Source organism: Nelumbo lutea, chromosome 1 (genome assembly GCF_056320005.1).
Source record: "Nelumbo lutea isolate HS-2025 chromosome 1, American lotus-T2T, whole genome shotgun sequence".
Lineage (NCBI taxonomy): Eukaryota > Viridiplantae > Streptophyta > Magnoliopsida > Proteales > Nelumbonaceae > Nelumbo > Nelumbo lutea.
The window spans coordinates 69,197,159-69,222,645 of NC_142684.1; the positions used below are offsets into that span (position 1 = coordinate 69,197,159).

The 25,487-nt window shown below is 41.4% G+C and overlaps 1 protein-coding gene across 1 annotated transcript in view; it reads right to left on the minus strand.

Moving 5' to 3' along the window:
* Window positions 1-326: 326 nt before the first annotated feature.
* The window catches only part of LOC148875144 (glycerophosphodiester phosphodiesterase GDPDL3-like), an 88,109-nt gene continuing 62,948 nt past the window's right edge, over window positions 327-25,487 (minus strand). The window contains exons 7-9 of the mRNA XM_088964849.1: window positions 2,209-2,345; window positions 1,144-1,627; window positions 327-958 (exon numbers count right to left, since the gene is read on the minus strand). Coding sequence (XP_088820975.1) covers window positions 663-958; window positions 1,144-1,627; window positions 2,209-2,345 — 917 coding nt within the window. The 3' untranslated portion in view covers window positions 327-662. The remainder of the gene's footprint in view (window positions 959-1,143; window positions 1,628-2,208; window positions 2,346-25,487) is intronic.

Sequence of the window (25,487 nt, forward strand, 5' to 3'; positions counted from 1 at the left end):
CCAAGATAATTACCAAAAGTGGATTAACATTATTTCCAAAAAATATGATAATTTTCCAAACATCAAACCATTAATTATGAAATTATTTTTACTATTTCTTATACTTAATCAACAAATTATAGAATTTATTAGTGAAATTAAAAGTACTTTGTGAAAATAATTACTAATTATCAATAATCTTCCAAAAATAATGATAATGACTAAAAATTGTGGAGAATTTAAAGTATACTTTTTTATTTGCACAGACAATGCATTATTGAATTATATCGTTTTATTACATTAGCTACATTGATTTTTTTTTTTTGTATAGATTATAAATCATATAATTTAAACATTACAATCCTATGCATTTCTATTGTTTTGCTTTCACTTAACAAAGCCCGTGCATTACACAGGTCCCCACTAGTAATTTTTACAATAATGTACACTAAATATTACCGATTATAAAGTATCATTTCTGACGCGTATCACTAATACATTCTCAAAACATTGGAAAGACCTAATAAAATTATAAAATTACATCAAAATAAAAGAACAAAACTGCATGAATTCAGGGAAAATAAAATACGAAATCATCGAATAGATGGATACAGGTTTCTGGATAGAAGATGCAGGGAGCATTGGTGGGGACGTTTAGGATGGCACAGTAGTAGTACCTGGTTTCAAAGAAGTAGAAGCAGCATCCCCAAAGATGATAGGAAGACACAGGCAGTACTCTGTAGATGTCCGCTTGACTTTGGTGAAGTTTCAGGAGAAGCAACTGTCCCATTCCCAGTGGTTGTTATATTCTTTGTAATCGAAGGCAATGGTGGCTCTGCCACATCAGATTCTGTCAGGACAGGGTTTGGAGACTCAGCAGGTGGCAAAAATTCAGCAGTAATGACTTGCATGAGAGCACCAGGCTCAACAGGGTTCATATAATATGGTTTAGTTTTTCCCATCTTCAAACATTTGTTATCTGCATTAACACGGAGTACCAACACATCAATATCTTAAACTTGAAAATGTTGAATTATAAAATGGACTACAATTAGCAGGACGTAGATGGAATAATATCTGTTGAAATAGACTTATACATGAAGCATTGCATTTGTTGCAGAAACAAACACAGTAACATCTATATATAGTAGGATCAGAACTTACTTCTGTATGCTGTAGCTGTCCCTGGGAAGTCGGTGATGATTCCATCAATCCCAGCTCCCATCACAAAAGAATTGATCTCAACAACTGGGTCTGAAAAGAAGTCCCATGCTTGAGATACAAACTCATTCCTGAATAAATACACATAGACAGTTAGGTTTGATGATTGTAACTTTGAAACAATGTTGGTAGCACCAGTGAGGAAGAGCTGATTTGTAGGAAACACAGATTCCTTTGTGATTGCCACAGAATGAGCAAATTGCTTGATATCCTTGATTGATGAGTCATCAGCATCACGGATATCTTCATCAATTTTGTAGACCAACTGGTAATTGGTTTTCTCCTTGAACTTGATTAAAACAGATCTGTTACTGGATTGGATCATAACCTTCTGATTGGTTTGGTTATTATAGCCAGACTGGTTTAAAGCATCAATCACTGCATTTGTTACACTTAAACCCAGACTCTCTGCAAGATAGGCTGCATTCTGCAAGTGAAGCAAACAAATATCATAATCCAGCTGAAAATGATGACAACTCCCGAGAAGGATGTAAATGGGGCCGGTTCAAGTCAGAATGGGAAGTGGCCATCCTTCCCAACTGGTGGTATGAATGATGTATATGCATAAAAAAAGGGACTTTCCACATGACAGGAGCTATAATGCTATATCTGATGAAAACTGAAAGTAGCAATAACAGTAAGTAACCATTCTTAGCAGGGGGCATATTAGCTGAAAATTCAACGAATTGCAACTTTTTGTTCTTTTCATTTCTTTTTCAGGGGGAGTGGTTGGTTAAAGTCAACCTATTTGATGACTAATCAATTTGGACAGAAATATTTTCTGGAGGGTAATTGATCTCAACCCTCTCTTACGCCCAAAATAAAAAAAAAAAAGAAAAGAGAGAGAGAGAGAGATCATACAAAAGAGGTATAATCCTAACCTCTTGCATAAAAGTGTTTGTACCTTTCAGTCAAGATAACCTGTAAACATTCAGCATGGGTATCTCTCTTATGCAATGACTTTCATTCAAAGAGAACAAGCAAATAGGTTGTACCATATGCACTGACCTCTATGCTGATCAAAACAGAAAGTGGCTTGTCTTTTGCAAAGGCCAGAAAGTCTTTTAATGAGAAGATGCTTCCAGCATATTTATATGCAGGATTCCGATACAAAGAGAAATCCCTGGATGGGTTCGATATAACCGCTGCAGTGAAAAGGAAATTTACAATATCAAAAAGGTATTATTCAATACTTGGTTGAGACAGCAATTTTTCTACCATTTCTATTTTAAAAAATATAGGCAGTTGTAAGACCAAGATTTTAAAGGGCTAAAGGTAGTCAAGGCAATTGGTTGTGGAGAGGCAAAGTGTAGGGCTCAGGCACTTTCCTAAATTAAAAGAAAAAAGGAACATGATTTATGAACAATAAAATACATTAAAAAAAAGACTGAGAAGTCACCCTACACATGGAAGCAACTTGTCAGACTTTGTTTCAACAAAATAATCATAATTAATCAGAAAGAACAAAGAAATGAAGAATGCAAGATCTCACATGGTTTTAAAGTATTGATACCTATTGTACAAAATGTATTGCTTTTCTTTTTTTTTTTTTTTGGGGGGGGGGGGCAGGGGCAGGGTACGTCATATATTGTGAATTAAGGCATACCATGAGGTTGAAATGTTAATATTAGAAGTCAGTATCTAATAATGGAATAGACTGCCACGCAGAAATGATAAAAGAAACAAGCATCGAGTCTGACATGCTTGATACTCAACTTTTTAGTACTGGGCATATTAATACTTTGAACCATGCTCACAAATAACTGTATTAAAGATCAAAGGAAAATACCCTAACATTTCATGATGTTGAAATTAAGGGTGTAGTACAAGAAGGAACAACCAAAACCCTTTTTTTGACCAATAAAAAATGGTTACAATGAATGGGAAGCTGATTCCTAAATAAGCTTACTGGAATCTTAGCAGGATTCACCTTCAAACAAGCACTCAAAATTCAAGAATATGGATAGGAAGCAATTCAGGGTTGTTTACCATTAAACCATACTATGAGACTCTGGAGAACCAAGCTCAGGTCTATAATTGTAGGGAGCCATGGATGCAAAGGTATGATACTATGTTGTAAGTCGCGGACCGGATGGTTGGACTGTGAAACCCGGGAACTGGCATCCATTCCAGTTTTTTGATATCTTGGTTCTTCAAATTTCTGAAAAACTGGTAAACCCATCAAAACCCAGTGAGAACAATTGAAAACCAACTGGGTTTCAGCTAACCCACTCAGGTACCTAAATTGCCACAAACTTCTTTTTTTCTTGAACAGAATCTATGACCTCTTTCTTATGTATGATAACATGCTACCATTGATCTATCATCCTAATTGTTATTTGTCCCTCTTTAATATCTATACTGTTGAAAATGCTTAGACAGGAGTATTTTTAGTCTTTTCCTCTTCTCTTGTACTCTCTCTGTATTTGGGTGCCCAAGTAGGGGCTTCCTTGTAATTTTCTCTTTTCAAAATATAAAGAACTTTTGAGGGTGTGAACAGTAACTCACACACCTCTCGACACATCTCTTCTTCTATGATGTCAGCAGTCCGTACAGGTGTCAGCGGCAGTCAATGAATCTTACATGGTTTGATTCGCCCTGATTTTAGAGGAATTTTGGTATGACTCTTGTCCTTGTTCAAAGCTTCTATGATTTTTAGTGGTTTTTTCAAGGAGAAAATCACGGAAATTGCAGATCTGATGTCGAGCCTTGTACATAATGTTTAATGACTTATTCTGCTGTAAAACCTAGACCATTCAGGTTGTTTTACACTTTAGGAATCGTGGGAAGTGGTCCTGTAATTTTCTAAGCCCGGTGTAATTTTGGGGAGTTTTTCTTCTCCCTTTATTTTGCTGCCAATCTAGTTTTTTGGCCTTCTTTTGTCTCTTAACCGTGTGGTGACCTTGGTTCTTGGATCTGTAGATTTGGTTAAGTATTGGAGGTCCTTTTTGGTTGACGAGAAAGTGTCTTGATAGAATATGGAATCATCTAAGGATGTTTAGATTGTTTCCAGTGTGCTCCCAGGAAATGCAGATATTTTCAGTGGGATGATAATTACTTTCAAAACTTGATGGAATCAATTTTTTAGAGTGTGGTCTCAATCTGCTAAACATACCATTATTGGGAGAGGTAAAATAGGATTCATCACAGGAAAAGAGGTGAAGCTAAATCTTGAAGACCCAAAATTTGCAAAGTGGGAATTGGACAACTCCCTTGTTATGTCATGGCCGATTTGCTCAGTGCAACCGCATATTGCCCGAAACTACACGTTTCTTCCAACAGCCAAGGATATTTGGGATAGGGTTGTTGCCACTTATTCCCAAGTTAACAATACTGCTAGAGTGTACCAGCTTCGAAAGGAAGCTTGCAGTATGCATCTGGGGGAGAGATCTGTTGCTATGTATTTCTCTTTTTTTTTTTTGATCAATAACATCAATTTCATTAAATTAAGAGAATAGAGGGAAAGAAATACAAAGGGAGATAAAATAACTTAGATCCCCAAAAATCAGAAAACTCAGGGAAAGCAAAGAAAATAAAAAACTAGCCTAGAAAACAGCCTCCTTAATCACTCCTTGGTTGGCCAACCCATCCGCAAATGAGTTGGCACTCCTCTTCACCCAACTGTACTGAATCTCTATGTCCCTACCCAGCCATAAGAACTGTTTTTTCTCATTGTTAAAGTTCCACAAACCACTGTCCTCTGTCTTCAACCAATTAATCACCACCTTCGAGTCACCTTCCAGAATCAAATGGCTAATATTTAGATCTTTTGCTCTTCGAATTCCTTCAAGCGCTGCAAGGATCTCAGCCCTAAGAGAGTCACCTTCTCCAATAGGGCCAGAGAATAAAGTAGTAACAATCCCTTCCTCATTCCTAAAGACTCCTCCAATCCCAGAGGGCCCTGGATTCCTTACACTGCTGCCATCAAAATTCAGCTTTAAAAAGCCCAAGGGGGGGAGGGGACCAGAACGGACAAAGAGTCCTCTTGCATCTTGCAGTGAAAGCAATCTCTTTCCAGTTTCTTAGCAAGTCATCCATAGGACAATCTGAAAACAACTCCAAAGATTTTAGCCAGTGGACTGCTCTTATAAGGATTCGATCTAACAAATCTTCCAAAGTTTTTTCCTTGTCAGAAAATATGTGTGAGTTTCTTTCTTCCCACAAAGACCAGCAAACCGCTGCCCTAATACACCTCCACATAGTCTTCCCTCGCTTCTTAGGCCAACTGAAAAAAGATGGGGAAAACAAACCTTGGACAGTCTCCAGAGGATACCAAGAACACCCAAAACGGGACAAAACCCACTCCCAAACAGATTTAGCAACCTTACAAGAGACCATGAGGTGGTAGCCAGATTCCCCATCAGCTTTACAAAGAGCACATCTATTAGGAAGTAGACAATAGTTGGGTCTCTTTCTTTGGAGTAAGTCTAAAGTGTTGGTTCTTTCCAAGATAATTTCCCAACAAAAGAACCCCACCCGAGGAGGAATAGGTCTGCTCCAAATTTCCTTAACTGGAAAGGACAACCCCAGGAGGGTAGGAGGCTGAGTTAAAGTTTCAAAGAAAAAAGCACAAGAAAATGTACCAGAGCTAGAAAGGGTCCAAAATCTGGTGTCTTCCTTAGCAGGGTTTAGGAAGACACCCTCAAGGGAGTAGAAGCTGAAGGAACTAAGAAAGAAGAAATGGGTTAATTTTTCAAGTCTGAAAGAGCATACAAGGAAGGAAACTTGTCTTTCAGAGGAGAATCCAAGACCCAAAGATGTTCCCAAAAATTATTCGATTACCAGAGTTTAGACCATACCTGATCTAAGGGGAGAAAACTGAAAGCAGATTGTGGATGGATTTGCAAGGAGAAGCAGCTGAAGCCCTTGCGAAGATTCCAGGATCCCAACCATTGTCTCCCAGCCCATGAATGCTAGCCACAATCTTAGTCCACAATTTATCCCTTTCCAAAGAGAACCTCCACAACCACTTCCCTAGAAGAGCCATGTTCCTTTTCTTGAAATTACCAATCCCTAGACCTCCTATTTTACACCTAGAGACCACCTCCCAACTCACCCTATGATCTCTCTTCTCCTCTCCAGGCTCCCAGAGCAAGTTCCTTATTAATTTTGCCAAAAGATTTGAAACCTTTGAGGGGATTTTAAACACTAACAGAAAGTAAACAGGAAGGTTAGCTAGGGTAGATCTAATGAGAGAGGCTCTTCCACCTAAAGAAAGATAACTCCTCTTCCAGGCCGCTAGCCTCTTCTCAAACCTCTCCATTACCGGAGCCCAAAAGCTGACACTCTTAGGACTATCTCCTAAAGGGAGGCCCAAATAAGTCAGGGGCCAATCCGTAATAGCACAACCTAGCTCATCTACATATTCCCTTAGGTCTCTTTCGTTCACATTCACTCCCGCCACACAACTCTTGTCGAAGTTTACCTTGAGGTTAGATATCTGCTCAAAAAGTTGTATTGTCAACTTTAGATTCCGGATCCAACTGAGGTTCCCTCCTTCACAGAAAATGATAGTATCATCTGCAAACTATAGAAGAGTTAAGGGAACCTCCTCCCTTCCTACTCTCCACCCTCTTATCAGACTCCTCGAGTCTGCTCTATGGATCAAACGCCCAAACACATCAACAATAAGGGTGAAAAGAAAAGGGGAAAGAGGATCTCCTTGTCTTAGACCTCTCAACGCCGGAAAGAAGTCAACCGCAGTCCCGTTCACCAGGATAGAATAATGGCAAGTCCTAACACAGCCCTAGATCCACTTGCACCACCTGTTACCAAAACCAAAACTCCTCAGCACCTCCATCAAGAATGACCAATCAACCAAGTCGGAAGCCTTATCCAGATCCAATTTGTAGACCACTCCCTTCTTTGACTTTCTAAAGCTCTCCAAGCTCTCATTTGCAGTGAGGATCTGATCGGTGATCTGTCTTCCCTCCACAAAAGAACTTTGGTTGGGTGCAGTAATAGAGGGGAGCACCTTCTTTATCCTGAGAGACAACACCTTAGCAATGATTTCGTACAAGCTAGTCACCAGAATAATAGGTCTAAAATCTTTTGGTTGAGAGGCATCTTTCTTCTTTGGGACTAAGGCAATGAAAGTTGAGTTCAATCCCGAGTTTATTACACCCCTCCTGTGGAACTCCTCAAAGACCAAAGCAAGATCATTCTCCAAGGTATCCCAGCAATAAAAGACCATTGTGAACCCATCTGGACCTAGAGCTTTTGTCCTATCCATAGAGAAAACAGCTTCCTTTACCTCCTCCATATCGAATCCTTTTTCTAGCCACTCTCTCTTCTCTACACTTAGAGTCGGCCAATCCAAACCCTCCAACCACACTCTCTCATTATAGGCCTTCTAAAAATAGATCCGAAGTGATTTACTAGGACCTCTGCAATTTCAGCCGGGTGAGACAAAACTGTTCCATCAACTTCCAAGTTAGAGGTGTAATTCTTCTTTCTCCTTCCATTTGCCACTGAATGGAAAAACCTTGTGTTTCTGTCTCCCTCCCTTAGACACTTACACCTAGATTTTTGCCTCCAACTGATTTCCTCCTTGATCAGGATGTCCGCATGAAGGGATAGGAAATCCATCACATGGACGCCCAAAGATTGGGGAATAAAGGGGCAAATTTCAAAAAAAAATATTCTCTCCCTTCAACTGGGAATCGAATTCCCTATTTAGAAAACCATATATTCAAGGATCATTCTTGAACCATAAATTGAACCAGATCTGAACCAAAAGGAGTAGGGAGGGATAATACCTGATACAGAGATGCAGTATCTCCCAATGGAGGTGTTGCCCAAGGTAGGATCCAAAATCTGCTCCCATTGAAGATGGCGCAGTGCAGGGTGGAGCAGAATCAGTAGTGTTCTTCCAAAAGAACTTGACCCTCCGCAAAAATCAACTGGACGGCTTGTGAAAACAACTCCCACCAATCTTTTCTCCAAAAGATTGGTATCAAGATGAAATCTTGATTTCTCCTAAGAACTGGAGATCGAACTACTGTAGGAAGGAGGCGGCAAGAGAGTATTTGCAGGGTGCAGAATTCTCTCTTCTTGTAATCTCAGCTCTGAAGACAAGGATCTCTAGATTGCATTGCATGTCTAAAGGCTGCCGCCTCCTCTTCCTTTTATAGACTTAAAGGGATCAGCTCCTAATCCCATTAGAAGTTGCTAACCCAAATCATATTTGGATTCGAAGTCCCTTTAAGATAAGGGATAACCTTTATCTTATCTGCAGATTAGATCAGCCATCTCCTAATCTAATTAGGAGGTTTCCAGGTCTAAATCTCATTTAGATCTTGGACTCTCTAAGTGGATAGGGTCTAGGCCCAATTCTATCAGCTGATCCATCTCAAAATTCGCCCCTTAAGTGACTAATCAAATTAGCCCAGTTCGAAATGGGCTTAAGGCCCATTTAAGGTTATGTATTCATTTAGCCTTCCAAACTGCTGCCAAATTGGGCTTTCTTGTATGGCATGGGACCCAAACATTGATTTACACATCAGCCACATGGGTTCGGCCCAGCCTTTGTTACAAGGCCTGGCCGAATACACTGTTATGGATAGTGTACCCCCTGAAACCCATCAGATGGGCTCTATGGGCCCAACACTTACCCTAAGTGGTCCCTGGGCCAAGCCACCTTGTAACACCCAGGGACTGTGGGCAGATGCAAGATTAGCCCATCAGGTATTATCCTCAATGGTCTTACACTTAACCTCTCAGCCCATAATGATCATACACTGCCCGACAAGAGAGGATCTATCCCTCGGCTGCAAGGAACAGTGTTGCACTCTTTGCTTATATGGATCCCGGGAATTAAAACCTTTTTGCAAACATTTCGAAACCATATATATATACTTCTATATCTCATATAAAATATATTTTGTAAAACAAATCTCAACGATTGAAATCGGTTGCCGGCAGTCTTGGTTTCCATCAGTAAGAGTGCATCCCCGATCATTACCTTTGTCTGACAAAGGGGCTGATCCTATCACTATGATCACCCACTCAGATGAATTCTCAGACTGTCCTAACATACTCAGGTTTTGACCCCCGCTAAGGATCTCACTGATTGGTACAAAGACAGCCCAATCCAAACCCTAGTGTAGTATCATAATCGAGTCTAGGGGTCGGGTGTAACTTTCCAATTTTGCCCATCAATCTCCAAGGTCAAGGGCAATACTGGAAATATGGTCCAGTTCAAAGATTCAATTAATCCTACACTGTATGTGCCTAGGGTCTCACCTCGGTAGCTGAGACAAGCCACCCCAACCGACTTGGTGGCACCACAGTGTCAGCCTTGTCAGGATAGGTCTTCCCAAACCGACCCACTGGCTATGAACATTCTAAACTAACACGAGTCTCATTAAGTGTCCAGTTTAAGGGTATTACACAAAAACATACCAAGGCAACATGAATCAAATATGCACTTTTATTCATTTACAATAAACTCATAAAGTACATCATCTTGATTGAAGCTAAGGGCATACAAAACTGTCTAACAGCTCCCACTTGCACTTAGGTCCAATCAGGTACTAGCCGGAGTCCCATGCATTCCACGTGTTTCTCAAACACTTTCTGTGATAGTGGCTTTGTCAATGGGTCTGCTACATTTTCCGTTGACGGTACCTTCTGAATTAGGATGTCCCCTCTACCAACAATCTCCCTTAGTACATGGTACTTCGACTTCGAGTGGGTTCGTGGCTCTTTAGCCTGAGCTATAGCTCCATTGTTGTCACACAACAATGGGATGGGTGATGTGCTGGACGGAACTACTCCCAACTTGTGAACGAACTTCTTCATCCACACGGCTTCTTTGGCAGCCTCACTTGCGGCAATGTACTCGGCCTCGGTCGTGGAGTCTGCAGTGGACCCCTGTTTGCTGCTTTTCCAGCAAACAGCACATGATCCTATCGTGAAAACATATCCAGATGTAGACTTTCTATCATCTGGATCCGACTGGAAATCGGCATCTGTATACCCTTGAATCTGTAGCGAACTACCATCGAATACTAGACAAAACTCTTTTGTCCTTCAAAGGTACTTAAGTATGTTTTTCACAGCAGTCCAGTGCTCCTGCCCTGGGTTGGCTTGAAATCTGCTTACTACACTCACTGCCTGAGCAATGTCAGGACGAGTGCACAGCATGGCATACATGATGCTCCCAACGGCAGAGGCATAGGGAACGTCTTTCATGCCATCAATCTCCTCAAAAGTCTTGGGAGACATCTTCTTGGAGAGAGTGACTCCGTGCCTGAAAAGGACATTTCCTTTCTTGGAGTTTTCCAAGTTGTATCTTTTGACTATTTTGTCAATGTAGGCAGATTGGGATAATCCTATTATCTGCTTCGATCTATCTCTATAGAGTCGAAGACCCAGTATATAGGAGGCTTCTCCAAGATCTTTCATGGAGAATTGCTGTGAAATCCATACTTTCACCGTAGTCAACATTCCTACATCATTCCCAATGAGTAGAATGTCATCTACATACAGAACCAAGAAGGTAACCTTATCTCCACTGTACTTCCTGTAGACACAGGGTTCATCCGGATTCTGCTCAAAGTCAAACGATTTGACAGCAGAGTCAAAACGGATGTTCCAACTTCTAGAAGCTTGCTTAAGTCCATAAATGGATCTATTGAGTTTACATACCATGTTTTCCTGACCCGCAGCTATGAAGCCTTGCGGCTGCTGCATATAGATATCTTCAGTAAGATCTCCATTCAGGAATGCAGTTTTGACATCCATCTGCCAAATCTCATAATCATGGTATGCTACTACAGCTAGCAGGATCCTAATGGATTTAAGCATGGCCACAGGTGAAAATGTTTCCTCATAATCGATGCCCTCTTTCTGAGTGTACCCTTTGGCCACTAGACGAGCTTTGAAGGTCTCAACCCTACCATCGGGGCCCTTCTTCCTCTTGTAAATTCATTTGCAACCGATTGCTTTTACCCCGGAGGGCGAATCTACTAGAGTCCAGACTCCATTGGTCTCCATTGAGTCCATCTCTGCTCTCATGGCCTCCACCCACTTCTGGGAATCTATGTCCAAGATAGCTTCCGTGTAAGTCATCCTCCTCACTAGTCAAGGTTTCCACCAGGTAACTATCCTGGTCATAACCATAACGGACTAGTGGCCTGGATACCCGATTTGATCTTCTAGGTTGGTCACTACCTGGAACTTGTGGAACATCTCCCACTGCTCCTGAGCTCTCCTCATCAAGAACAATTTTTTGACGATGGGTGTCCAGGATGTAATCGGTCTCCAAGAATTGTGCATTTCGACTGCAGAACACTTTATGCTCACTTGGGTCATAAAATAGGTACCTACAGAGCCTTTTGAATAGCCTACAAATAGGCAACGACTGGTCTTGGATTCCAACTTGTCTGTACTCGTTCTTTTAACGTGTGTTGGACAACCCCAAATCTTCAAGTGTCTGACACTTGGTTTCTTTCCGGTCCAAAGTTCATATGGAGTGTTTGGAACTGATTTGGTTGGAACTCGATTCACCACGTAAATCGCAGTCTCTAATGCCTAACCCCAAAAGGATGTGGGTAACTTTGAGTGTAAGAGAAGCGACCGGACCATATCTAATAAGATCTTATTCCTCCTCTCTGAACCACCGTTAAGTTGTGGTGTAGCAGGAGGAGCTAATTGTGATACTATCCCATTGTCCTTTAAGTAGTCCCTGAATTCGTCAGAGAGATACTCCCCACCTCGATCAGATCGAAGGGCTTTAATTTCTCTCTGCAACTGTTTCTCGACCTCTTGTCTAAATTCTTTGAACTTTTCAAAGGATTCAGACTTTACTTGTGTCTCATTAGGTACACGTAACCATATCGTGAGAAATCATCTGTGAAGGTGATGAAATACACGTGTTGATTCCGTGTCCTAACACTCAGGGGACCACATACATCAGTATGTATTAGGTCAAGTGTGCCTGTACATCTTTCAGGTTTACCGTTGAATGGCCGTTTCGTCATCTTGCCTTGTAGGCAAGGCTCACAGGTGGGAAGATCTTCTACAGTTAAAAAATCCAAAGGAGCATCTTTTACCAACCTTGTGATTCGATCAACACCGATATGGCCAAGTCGGTGTTAGACAGTTTTGTATGCCCTTAGCTTCAATCAAAATTGATGTACTTTATGAGTTTATTGTAAATGAATAAAAGTGCATATTTGATTCATGTTCCCTTGGTATGTTTCTGTGTAATACCCTTAAACTGGACACTTATTGAGACTCGTGTTAGTTTAGAATGTTCACAGCCAGTGGGTCGGTTTGGGGAGACCTATCCTGACAAGGCTAACACTGTGGTGCCACCAAGTCGGTTGGGGTGGCTTGTCTCAGCTACCGGGGTGAGACCCTAGGCACATACAGTGTGGGATTAATTGAATCTTTGAACTGGACCAGATTTCCAGTTTTGCCCTAGACCTTGGAGATTGATGGGCAAAACTGGAAAGTTACACCCGACCCCTAGACTCGATTATGATACTGCACTAGGTGTCGGATCGGGCTGTCTTTGATGTACCAATCAATGAGATCCTTAGCGGGGGTCAAAACCTGGGTATGTTGGGACAATCCGAGAATTCATCTGAGTGGGTGATCATAGTGACAGGATCAGCCCCTTTGTCGGACAAAGGTAATGATCGGGGATGCACTCTCACTGTTGGAAACCAAGACTGCCGGCAACCGATTTCAACCGTTGAGATTTGTTTTGCAAAGTATATTTTATATGAGATATAAAAGTATATATATTATGGTTTCTAAAATGTTTGCAAAAAGGTTTTAATTCCCGGGATCCATATAAGTAGAGAGTGCAACACTGTTCCTTGCAGCTGTTAGACAGTTTTGTATGCCCTTAGCTTCAATCTGATTTGATGTACTTTTGTTATTTAGTGGAAATAAATAAAGTGCATGTTTGATTCATGTTGTTTGGTTTAATTCTGTGTAAAACCCCAAAACTGGACATTTATAGAGACTCATGTTAGTTTTAAATGTTCACAGCCATTGGAAAAGTCTGGGGAGATTTATCTTGCCAAGGCTGATACTGGTGTGCCACCAAGTGTTGGGATGGCCTGTCTCAGCCATCAGGGTAAGACCCGAGGCACATGCAGTATGGGATTACTTGAATCCTTGAACTGGACCAGATTTCCAGTATTGCCCTGGACCTTGGAGATAGATGGGCAAAACTGGAAAGTTACACCTGACCCCTAGACTCGATTATGACATTTCACTAGGTGTTGGATCAGGCTGCCTTTGATATGCCAATCAGTGAGATCCTTAGCGGGGATCAAAACCTGGGTATGTTGGGGCAGTTTGAGAATTCATCTGAGTGGGTGATCATAGTGACAGAATCAGCCACTTGGTCGGACAAAGGGTAATGATCGGGAATGCACTCTCTCTGATGGAAACCAAACTGCCGACAGTTGATTTCAATCGTTGGAATTTTGTTTTGCAAAATTAATATATTTATATATATATATGTTCGGTTTCGAATTGTTTGCAAATGGTTTTAATTCCCGGGATCCATGTGAGAGGAGAGTGCTGCACTGTTCCTTGCAGCCGAGGGAGAGGTCCTCTCTTGTCGGGCAGTGCTTGATCATTAAGGGCTGAGAGGTTAAGTGTAAGACCATTGAGGATAATACCTGATGGGCTAATCTTGCACCTACCCACAGTCCCTGGGTTTTTATAAGATGGCTTGGCCCAGGGACCACTTAATGTAAGTGTTGGGCCCATAGGGTCCATATGATGGACTCAAGGGGTTCATTGAGTTTTTCAGTGAATTTGGCTGGGCCTTGTATTAAAGGCTGGGCCGAACCCATGTGGCTGGTGTGTAGATCAATGCTTGGGTCCCACGCCCACGCCATACAAAGAAGCCCAACTGGGCAACAGATTGGAAAGTAATTAGACACTGAACACTTAATGGGCCAAAAGCCCATTTCGAGGTGGGCTGATATGATCACCCATCTATGGGGCGAATTTGAGATTAAAGTTAGTAAAAGGATTGGGCCTTTTAGCCTTATCCACTCTTAGAGACCAAATTCAAATTAGATTTGAATCTGGTAACCTCCTGATAAGATCAGGAGTAAGCTAACTCTATCTGCAGAAAGGATTAAGATTATCCCCTATCCAAATACTGATTTGGATTGGGATAACTCCTAAAAAGGAGGTTTCTTAATCAAGAAGAAAGGAGGAGATTTCGAACCACCTTGAAGAGGTATAGGATATCTCCTGCGAATTGAGATAGGATCTCATTCATACTCTCCAGAAAAAACAGAAAAAGCAGTTCAGCCTTTTCGTTTTGGAAATCTCCTCCTGCCGCCGCCATCTGCCATTGCAAGATTAGATCTTTGCAGAAAAGAAAGTCAAGAAATCTGTTCTTGACATCAGTCTTGCAAGAAAGACTGAAAAAGATTCAGTGTTTAATACTTCCAGAGGATTCTTGTGAAGGATCCAGTGTGTAGGACGCACCCTGCTGGTTCTGTTCCATTCGCAGCTGTGTCATCTTCAGTAGGAACGGATCTTGGAGCATTCTTTGGGCGTGAACACCAACTTTGGGAGATACTGCTTCTCCGGATCAGGTATATTCCTCCCATTTATCTTTTGGTACAGATCTGGTTTGATTATGGTTCAAGTAGGATCCTTGAATATTGTATTCTAAATTTAGGGAATATGATTCCCAGTTGGGAGAAGGTAGGAAATTTTTGAAATTCGCCCACCCATTCCGCAACCTTTATGGCGTCCATTAGATGGATCCTACCATTCTTTCAGTGGTATCAGAGCCACAGGTTCGAATCTTGAACCAAAAGAAAATCAGATCTGACCCTGCGCAGATGGATAGAAGGTGTTCTTTCAGGATTTGCGCAGATTGTTTTCTTTATTTCAAGAAACTGTTTCTTGTTAAGGGCGATTGATCTGAAATTAATTTTATTAAATCCAAAATTTATTTAGAATTGTTCTTTATTTATTTTGATTTAATGGACTGCTCGAACCTGGAGATCACAGTGCATATTTGGCGCAGATAGTCTGCGCACACTTTTTCTTTCTATTTATTTATATTCGGTTTGTAAATAATTTTTTTTTATTTTTATTTTTAGACTGAATGTATAGGATTTGATCAAGAATGTAATTAATAGAAATAGGATTTCTGTTATTTTTTTCTTGATTAAAGAAGAAGGAAGAAGAAGGCGGTGCTAGAGGTTTGCAGTTGGAGAAATCGTTTTCTGCGATTTGCAGTTTGTGAAACTGCAACCCTTGTGATTAACCTCTGTTTTGCAGGTGGTGCGAACAGTCCATAGTTTGATTTGTGATTGTTTGAAATAAAAAATTATTAATTTCAGATCTTTCATGAATTAATTCTTGAATTGAAAATCAGTTTTGGATCCTCTCGGACTAGATTGGACCAAAACTGTTTGGACCGAATATGGGGTTCGATAGGGACTGTTTTTCAATCTGTTTTTCTCACACTTGCTGTTCCAAATCTGATGTTCAATTACAAGGATTAATTCGGCCCACTTGTAAAGCCCAGTTTTAAAGGGTTAAAACTGCAAAAGGCCCATTACTGTGAGATAAGCTGTATGGGCCGAACTGCTATCTGCGATTCAGCCCATACACCTAGTAGTCATTAATTGTTAATGACTTAGATTTTAAATGGGCTATTCAATGGGCTTTACAGCAGTTAATTGATTGGATCAATTCCTCCTTTACATGTGATGTTTGCAAGAATTAAAGAGTGGAATAAGGAGCATTTTGGAAGGGTAGAAGACCAAAAGAATTCTTTGATGTCTAGGATTGATGAACTAGACTCCAAAGAATCCTAGGGAGGAATGAATGAGCAAGAAAGGTTGTTGAGAAGTAGGTTAAAAAAGGAATTGGAAGAAGTGCTCCTTAGAGAAGAGATCTCATGGAGGCAAAAGTCAAGACACAAATGGATCAAAGAAGGGGACAATAATACAAAATTTTTTCATGCGTTGGCTAATGGGAGGAGAAGAAAAAATTATGTGGCCAAATTAGAAGTAGATGGGTAGGAAATCACAAATCAAGATGAGATAGCAAAAGTGTTGGTAGATCATTGTAAATCAATTGCAGGGAAGACTCTGAACAATAGACTAAGGTTGGAAGGTCTAGATTGGCTCAGGCTGTCTGAAGAGCAAGCAAGATGGTTAGAGAGGAGTTTTGAAGAAGAGTAAATTAGGCATGCAGTGTTTTCAATGGATAGATCCAAAGCCCCTAGACCAGATGGCTTCACCATGGCTTTCTATCAAGATTGTTGGAATGTGGTAAGAGAAGACCTTTGTGCTGTATTTAAGGAATTTGAAGTTAATAGCAAAGTAAGCCCTGGAGTTAATGCCACTTTCATAGCTCTAATCCCTAAGAGAAAAGAAGCAAAAAACCCTAAAGATTTTAGGCCGATTAGTTTGGTGATTAGCATTTACAAAATCGCGGATAAAGTGTTATCCTTGAGGATTAAAGTAGTGCTACCCTCCATCATTAGTCAAGCACAAGGAGCTTTCGTGCAAGGGAGACAAATAACAGATCAGATTCTAATAGCGAATGAATGTGTGGAGGAGATGAGAAAGCCCGGAAAGCAAGGGTTTGTTTGTAAGCTGGAGAAAAGGCCTATGATCTGGTGGATTGGAGCTTATTACTAGAAATCCTAGGGTGTTGTGGGTTTGGAGTCAGATGGTGTAATTGGATAAAGGGATGCATAAGTTCTTGCCATTTTTCGGTCTTGGTTAATGGGGTAGTCAAGGATTTTTTCCCAGCTCTTAGAGGTTTAAGGCAAGGTGACCCCCTTTCCCCTTTTCTTTTTACCCTAGTTGCAGATGTCTTTAGTAGCTTGATCTCGAAGGCAGAAGGGAAGGTGTAGTGAGAGGCTGGAGGATAGGAAGGAACGGGATTAGGGTGACCCATTTACAGTTTGTTGATAACCTAATAATCTTTTGTGAAGGGGGTGATAGGGGAATAATAAGTAATCTCAAGTCTTTGATAGAGTGCTTTAAGAGAGTATCAAATCTGAAAATAAATTTGGAAAAGAGCTGTGTGGTGGGAGTGAATCTGGATGAGAAGACCCTTGAGTCGGTGATTGAGTCTTTATGTTGTCCTATTTCCTATTGGCCTTTATAGTATTTAGGTCTTTCCCTTGGAGCCAACCCTAAGGAGAGCACATTTCGGGCCCCGGTTTTAGAAAAATTTGAGAAAAGGCTAGCCTCGTGGAAAAGAAACTATATTTCTTCAGGGGGTAGAGTTACCTTATTGAGAGCTTCCTTAGCAAATCTGTCGATTTATTATTTCTCTGTGTTTAGGATTCCGATCAAGGAAGCCAAGATACTAGAGAAATTAATAAGATATTTTCTGTGGGAGCCACAGGAGGAAAAAAAGGATCACTTAATAAATTGGGGAATAGTGTGTAGGAGGAAAGAGGAAGGTGGATTGGGACTGGGGAATTTAGTTTTGAAGAATAAAGCACTCCTAGGAAAATGGTTGTGGAGATGGCCCTTAGAACAGGAGAGACATTGGCATGAGGTGATAGCTAGCATACATGGCAGTTTGGGCAATGGATGGGATGCTGGTGTATCGCATTGAGCCACTCTGGCAACTCCTTGGAAAGCAATTCAGAGTATTCTTCCTCCTTTCCTCAGCTGTATCAGGTATGATGTCAATTCTGGTACTTTCGTTTTGTTCTGGGAAGACATCTGGGTAGGCAATTCTGCCCTTAAGGACAACTTCCCTTCTCTCTATTCCATTTCTTGCTACAAGGGTAAAGCAATTTCTCATTTTCTCCCATCACCTAACTCTCCATCTTCTTTGAGTTGGGACTTTGGGTTTCATAGGGGTTTGAGGGATCATGAACTATCTTATGTTTCAAACCTGTTGTCACTGCTTGAAAGTGTGTTTCTGGACCTTTCCAATTCTGATGTGAGACTTTGGTCTCCAAACCCAAAAGGTTACTTCACATGTGCTTCCTTTTTCAAGTCCCTTTGCTCTCCCTTAGGACAAGTGGGGTTCCCAGCTAAGGAGATTTTGGTCTAAACCTGTACCTCCTAAAAATACTATGTTCCGCTGGGAGGTTTTCTATAGGAAAATCAATACTTCAGATCTACTGCAGAAGAGAAGGCTTTCTATGTGTTTGTCTCCTAATTGGTGTGTATTTTGCAGGGCTAATGTTGAGGATTGCTCTCACTTACTTTTAACTTGTCCCTTTTCTGATGCTATTTGGGGTTGGATCTTTGCTTTGTTTGGTTGCACAGATGGAATATGACCACAGCCATAGATCAGATCTTTAATCCTTCCTTCTTTGTGTGGCCCACAAAAGCTGGTAAAACAATGTGGAGAACCATTAGAGATGCTGCTCTGTGGACAATTTGGGAAGAAAGAAATGCGAGGATATTCCAAGAGGAGAGAAATGTTTAGAATGTAAAGGATTGTATTTTGACCTGGGCAATCCACTGGCTGAGATCATTAGATTCCTTCAAATCATACTATTTTGATGACATGTGGAGGAACTGGAGGGCTGTGGCCAGCAGCAGTAACAGAAAGAACAGGGTACTAGATGTGTGGGTACCCCCTTCAGAAGACTGGACAAAGCTGAATTTTGATGGTAGCAGCCAAGGAAATCCGGGGACTTCAGGGATTGGTGGGGTGCTGAGAGATAAAGATAGTAACATTCTAGCTTTGTTCTCAGGCTCTGTGGGTATAGGAGACTCTGTCAGAGCTGAGCTCCTAACAGCAGTACAAGGCATTCAGGTTGCGGATCAGTTGGGAGTTCAGAATTTGATTATTGAAGGAGACTCAAAGTTGTTGTGAGTTGGCTGAAAAATCCAGATTCAGTGATCTGGTGCTACAGGGGTATTATGAGGAAAGCTAAATGGTTCTCAAGGAACATGAATGTCATTTTTCAGTGGGTGGGTGGAACAGCCAACACCAATAGCGGATGGGTTAGCTAAACAAGGGGTATCAAGGGAACAGTTATTCTGGGCAGCTTTGTAAATTTTTTGTTACTAGTCTGAGGTAATACATTGTTGCTATGGTGGAGAGGTACCAGCTCGTGCCCCTCCTTTGGGAAGGCTGTATTGTAACATCCTATTGATTTTATTGAATAAAACTTTAATCATTTATCAAAAAAAATACCACCTATCATGTGGCTGCCAGGATGACACCCTTTCGTGCCTTACACGGTCAAGATCTTCCCACTCTATTTCCCTATGAAAGGGGTTCATCTCCAGTCACATCCTTGGAAGAATTTCTGATGCAACAAGATGCTACTTTACAAGAGATCAAACATAACCTGAACCGTTCACAACAGTGGATGAAGAACTCATATGATAAGTGTTAGAATGCTCGAGTCAGGGGTATTTTGGTTATTCTGGTGTATCTTCTTGAAGGTGAAAGGTCTAATTGTATCTGAGTTTAAGTTATGTGTCCCATCTTCTATGAGGGACAAAATTGTCTTTCTTGTAACTCTAAGTTTTATGAATAAAATTCAAGTGGGTCGGCTAGGAGAGTGATTTTTCATATTCTCTCTTCTAGTTTGGCCGAACACTCTTCTTCTCTCCTTCTTTCTCTTTTCTTTCTTCTTTCTTCTTCTCTACTTTGACCTAGAATCAACTAGGGTTTATTCACATGGTATCAGAGCAATAAGGTCTCGTGTTTTCTTGCTGCTGTCTTCTTCCTGGATTCGCCGCCAGCTTCACAGTAGGTTTCATCATCCTACAGCCGACCTGATTGAAGACTCGATAAAGGGCTGAAAAGGAGTTGCCGTTTTTAGGGCCTGGAGGTGAGAATGCCTCTGGCCGGTGCTGTGGTGGTCATTGAAGTGGTATATTAGACCCTCTATTCAACGTACGAAGAGGGTTGGACGTATACAGGTATGGACACTGCTGTCGTGTGTTCAGAAATGGACTGTGAATGCTAATTTTTTGTGCTTCAAAAGTTGGTTGTTGTGGTGCTGGGTGAAACTGATACACATATCAGTCATGTTCCTTTGCTTTCTTGCTCGCATGTGTACTGAAAGAAGAGTAGTAGACTGCTGATGTCCACGACAGCAGTGGTGTGGTGATGGTTGTGTTGTGGTGGCTGACTTATCTATGATTCTAAATGCTTAAAAGTGAACCCCTAGACGTTGTGTGTAATCAGTTCTGTAGTATGAAGAACAAGTGTTCGATGAAATGACTGAGTAATTTCAGCCGTGGTGTGTTGATGGTAAATGGTTCTGCGGTGTGCAGTCCAAGTGATTGATGTGTTGACTGAATGATTTCAGCTTTAGAGTGTAGTGAGTAATGTGCAGTTGAAGAAGGTGGAGTTGGTGGTATCATAAGTGAGATAAGTCTTGTGAAGAGTGTGAGATTGTTGTGTATATTCAAAGGTGAAATAATTGAAATGGCTTCATCTGTAGATGGGAATGACAACAAACCGGCATCATGCTTTCCCTAGATTATCTAAGTGTCCAAATGACATCCATCAAGTTGAATGGTGAGAACTATGTACCATGGGCAAAATCTGTGGAGGTGTTCTTGAAGGCCAAGAGGAAAATAAAACATGTGAGGGAGGAGAAACCACCCTCTGACTCCCCTGGGTTCAGTGATTGGGAACAAGATGATGCACAAATAATGACATGGCTTTGGAACAACATGGAACCAAAGATTAGTGTGAACTTCATGTTCCTAGATACAGCAAAAGAGATATGGGATCATGCTAAAAAGTTGTACTCTGGATAAGACAACACAATTAGGGTATATCAGTTATACCAAGAGTACTTCAATTTGAAGCAAGGAAGTCAAAGCTTAGAAGAGTATTATGCAAGTTTGAGGAACATCCACAATGAGCTAAATGTGTATCACCCTCTAACATCAGATGTCCAGACCCAACAACAGCAACGTGAACAGCTTGATGTGACTAGGTTTCTTGTGGGCTTGAAGGCTGAGTATGAGCCTGTCAGAGCACAAATATTGGGGGGATCAGCTCTCCCCTCACTTAAATAAGTTTTTGCCCATCTTAAGAGGACATCCATTGAGCCAGTGGAACATTCTTCCTTCTCTGATAGATCTGGTTTGGTAGTGACTAAAGAAAGTGGCCGTGGAAGTAGAAGTAGTGGTGGCCCTCCAAGCAACCATGGTGGACACATGTTTAACCGGGCTAGTGGCCGGACTGGAGGCCGAGAGTCAAGGGGAGGCCGTGGAAAAGGAAGGAGTAATGCTCAGAGAAAATGTACACATTGTGGCTTAGAGGGGCACATAGTTAATTTCTGCTATGATTTGCGTGGTCCACCCAACACTTAGGCTAACCATGCTACATCTAAGAGTAGTAGCACAATTACTGAAAGCCAGCAAACTGCCCCAACCCCCTCCACACCCGCTTGTGCTTCCGGGCAGGAAATGGTGAGTGTACCGCGGGCAGTATATGAGCGGTTCCTTCAAACATCTCAGCAGAACACAGCTACACTTGCCCATTCAGGTATGACTTGCTTAGCTTCCAAAGCCTCAACCTGGATCATTGATTCTGGAGCCTCGGGCCATATGTCTGAGACTCTTGATGTATTTTCTTCCCTTTCTCGCTCCTCCACATCTCAGACAGTTACACTTGCTAATGGTTCTAGATCTCCTATTTGTGGTGTTAGTGATGTTGATCTCTCCTCCTTGTCTTTAGCATTTGTTTTATATGTTCCTAAATTCCCTTTTAACCTTATGTTTGTTAGCAGATTAACCAAGTCCCTTAATTGTTCTGTAACATTCTATCCTTCTTGTGTGTTTCAGGATCTCAAGACGGGGAAAAAGATTGGTGGAGGGCATGAAGCAGGTGGTTTGTATTACCTTGATGGTGGTGGCCCCCCAGTGGCTTTTCAGTCGTCTCTTACTCCTCTCCAATGGCACTGCAAATTTGGTCATCTCTCTCTCAAGGCTTTGAAGCTGCTAGTTCCTTTCTTGAGTCATCTTTCATCATTAGATTGTGAGTCATGTCAGTTGGGAAAACATCATCAATTCTCATTTAGTCCAAGAATTGATAGTCGTGTCTCAAGCCCTTTTGCTTTAGTTCATTCTGATGTATGGAGTCCAATTAAAGTGGTGTCATACAATGGGTTTAAGTATTTTGTAATCTTTGTTGATGACTTTTCAAGGATGACATGGATCTATCTTATGAAAGACCATAGTGAATTGTTCTCTATTTTTCAGAAATTTCATGCTGAAATACGCACCCAATTTGGTGTTCATATGAAAATACTTCGCTCCGATAATGCCAAAGAATACATCTCCTCACCATTTCAGCAATACCTAGAACATTATGGAATAATTCATCAAACTTCCTATGCCTACACCCCGCAACAAAACGATGTAGCTGAACAGAAAAATAGACATCTTCTTGAAACTGCTCGGTCCTTGAAGATCAATATGCATGTCCCAAAGCATTTTTGGAGTGATGTTCTTACATCCTGTTTTCTGATAAATCGGATGCCCATGTCAATCCTTGAAAGTCAATCCCCTTTCTCCGTGTTGTTTCCCACTTTGTCTCGTTTTCCTCTCACCCCAAGAGTCTTTGGTTGTGTTTGTTTTGTTCAACACTTGGGGCCTGGAGTAAACAACCTAGATGATCGAGCTACGAAATGTATTTTTCTTGGCTCTCGAGGACTCAGAAAGGGTATAAGTGTTATAACCCAAAATTTCATAAATCGTTTGTGTGCTTTGATGTCACCTTCTTTGAATCAGTTCCATTTTTCTCAGATTTCAGGGCCTCTTCTTCTCCCTCTGTGGTTCCTCTTCCTGTACCAGTTGTGGACTCTCTTCCCGTAGCTCCTATTCCTACTGTAGATGCACATCATATGCCCGTTACTACAGAGAGGCCGCCAATTACTCAAGTGTATACCCATAGAAGTGCTTCGGCCCCTCCTCCACTTCAGCACCTGTCGACAGATCCTGCTACTGCTTCTTCTCCCTCAGATTTTGATCTCCCTATTGCTTTGCGGAAAGGTAAATGTACTTGTACTTCTCATCCCATTTCAGACTATGTTTCCACTGCTCACCTTTCTGCTTCTCATTGCAAGTTTATATCATTACTCTCATCGGTTCCCATTCCCAAGACTGTACAGGAAGCCCTTACCTCCCTAGGGTGGCGGCAAGCCATGGAAGAACTCTCTGCTCTACAACATAATCACACGTGGGAACTCACCACCCTTCCTCCTGGTAAGCACACTGTTGGGTGTAAATGGGTCTATACAGTGAAGCAACTTCCTGATGGCAGTGTGGAACGATTGAAGGCACGATTAGTGGACTATATGGAGACATTCTCTCCTGTGGCTAAAATTGGTTCAGTTCGAATGTTGATCTCATTAGCTGCTATGTATGATTGGCCTCTCGTACAACTTGACATCAAAAATGCCTTCCTACATGGTGATCTTGTTGAGGAGGTATATATGGAGCAACCACTAGGGTTTGTTGCTCAGGGGGAGGCTGGAAAGGTATGCAGGCTCAAAAAAGCAATCTATGGACTGAAACAATCTCCACGTGCATGGTTTGGCAGGTTCAGTGAAGTGGTGAAGGCCTTTGGGATGAAACAGTGTTAGGTTGATCATTTTGTGTTCAGCTATAACTCAAAGGATGGGAAAATCTTGCTAGTCGTGTATGTGGATGATATTGTCATAACTGGAAGTGACAACAATGGAATTGACAGGCTGAAAAAATTCTTACAGGACCACTTCAATACGAAAGATCTGGGAAAGCTAAAGTATTTCCTAGGAATAGAGGTTGCAAGGTCAAAACAGGGGATCAACCTATGTCAGAAAAAATATGTTTTTGATCTACTTGAAGAAATAGGGTTGTTAGGTGCTAAACCAGCAGATGAAAGGACACATCTGCCCTTGGTACTTACATAATAAAGAAAGTAAATAAAACTGAAATAAATAACAGCTAAATTAGCAAACTGACTCAAACTGACACTACTATAACTGAAACAAATACTGCTGTCCTACGAACACAGTGGGGACCACTGCAGTGGGGCCCACATCAGTGTTCTCTACACTCCCCCTCAAGTTGGGAGTAGATATCTATCATGCCCAACTTGGATAGGTTTGTCTCTAACTTCTTCCTCGGTACAGCCTTGGTGAGGATATCCACGAGCTGCATATTGGATGTGATGTACGGAAGACACACTTCTTGTGATATAACTCTTTCTCGCACAAAATGTCGATCAACTTCGATATGTTTAGTTCTGTCATGCTGCACTAGGTTGTGGGCTATATTAATAGCTGCCTGATTATCACAATACAACATTAAGGGCTTTTCATAGTCAATACCCAACTCTTCAAGTAGTGACCTCAGCCATAAGATTTCAGCCACTCCATTAACTATTGACTTGTATTCCGCTTCAGCACTGGAACGGGAAACAACACTCTGCTTCTTACTCCTCCAAGAGACAAGGTTACCTCCCACAAGGGCAAAATATCCAGAGGTAGACCTTCTGTCATCAACACTTCCAGCCCAATCGGCATCTGTATAGACTTCCACCCTCATGTGATTATTGTTCTTGAGTAATATACCTCTACCCGGGCATCTCTTCAAATATGTTAATATTCATTTTGCTGCAAGTGTTAGACAGTTTTGTATGCCCTTAGCTTCAATCAAAATTGATGTACTTTATGAGTTTATTGTAAATGAATAAAAGTGCATATTTGATTCATGTTCCCTTGGGGTGGCTTGTCTCAGCTACCGGGGTGAGACCCTAGGCACATACAGTGTGGGATTAATTGAATCTTTGAACTGGACCAGATTTCCAGTATTGCCCTGGACCTTGGAGATTGATGGGCAAAACTGGAAAGTTACACCCGACCCCTAGACTCGATTATGATACTGCACTATGTGTTGGATTCGGCCGTCTTTGATGTACCAATCAGTGAGATCCTTAGCGGGGGTCAAAACCTGGGTATGTTGGGACAATCCAAGAATTCATCTGAGTGGGTGATCATAGTGATAGGATCAGCCCCTTTGTCGGACAAAGGTAATGATCGGGGATGCACTCTCACTGTTGGAAACCAAGACTGTCGGCAGCCGATTTCAACCGTTGAGATTTGTTTTGCAAAGTATATTTTATATGAGATATGAAAGTGTATGTATTATGGTTTCTAAAATGTTTGCAAAAAGGTTTTAATTCCCGGGATCCATATAAGTAGAGAGTGCAACACTGTTCCTTGCAGCCGAGGGAGAGGTTATCTCTTGTCGGGCAGTGTATGATCATTAAGGGCTGAGAGGTTAAGTGTAAGACCATTGAGGATAATACCTGATGAGCTAATCTTGCATCTG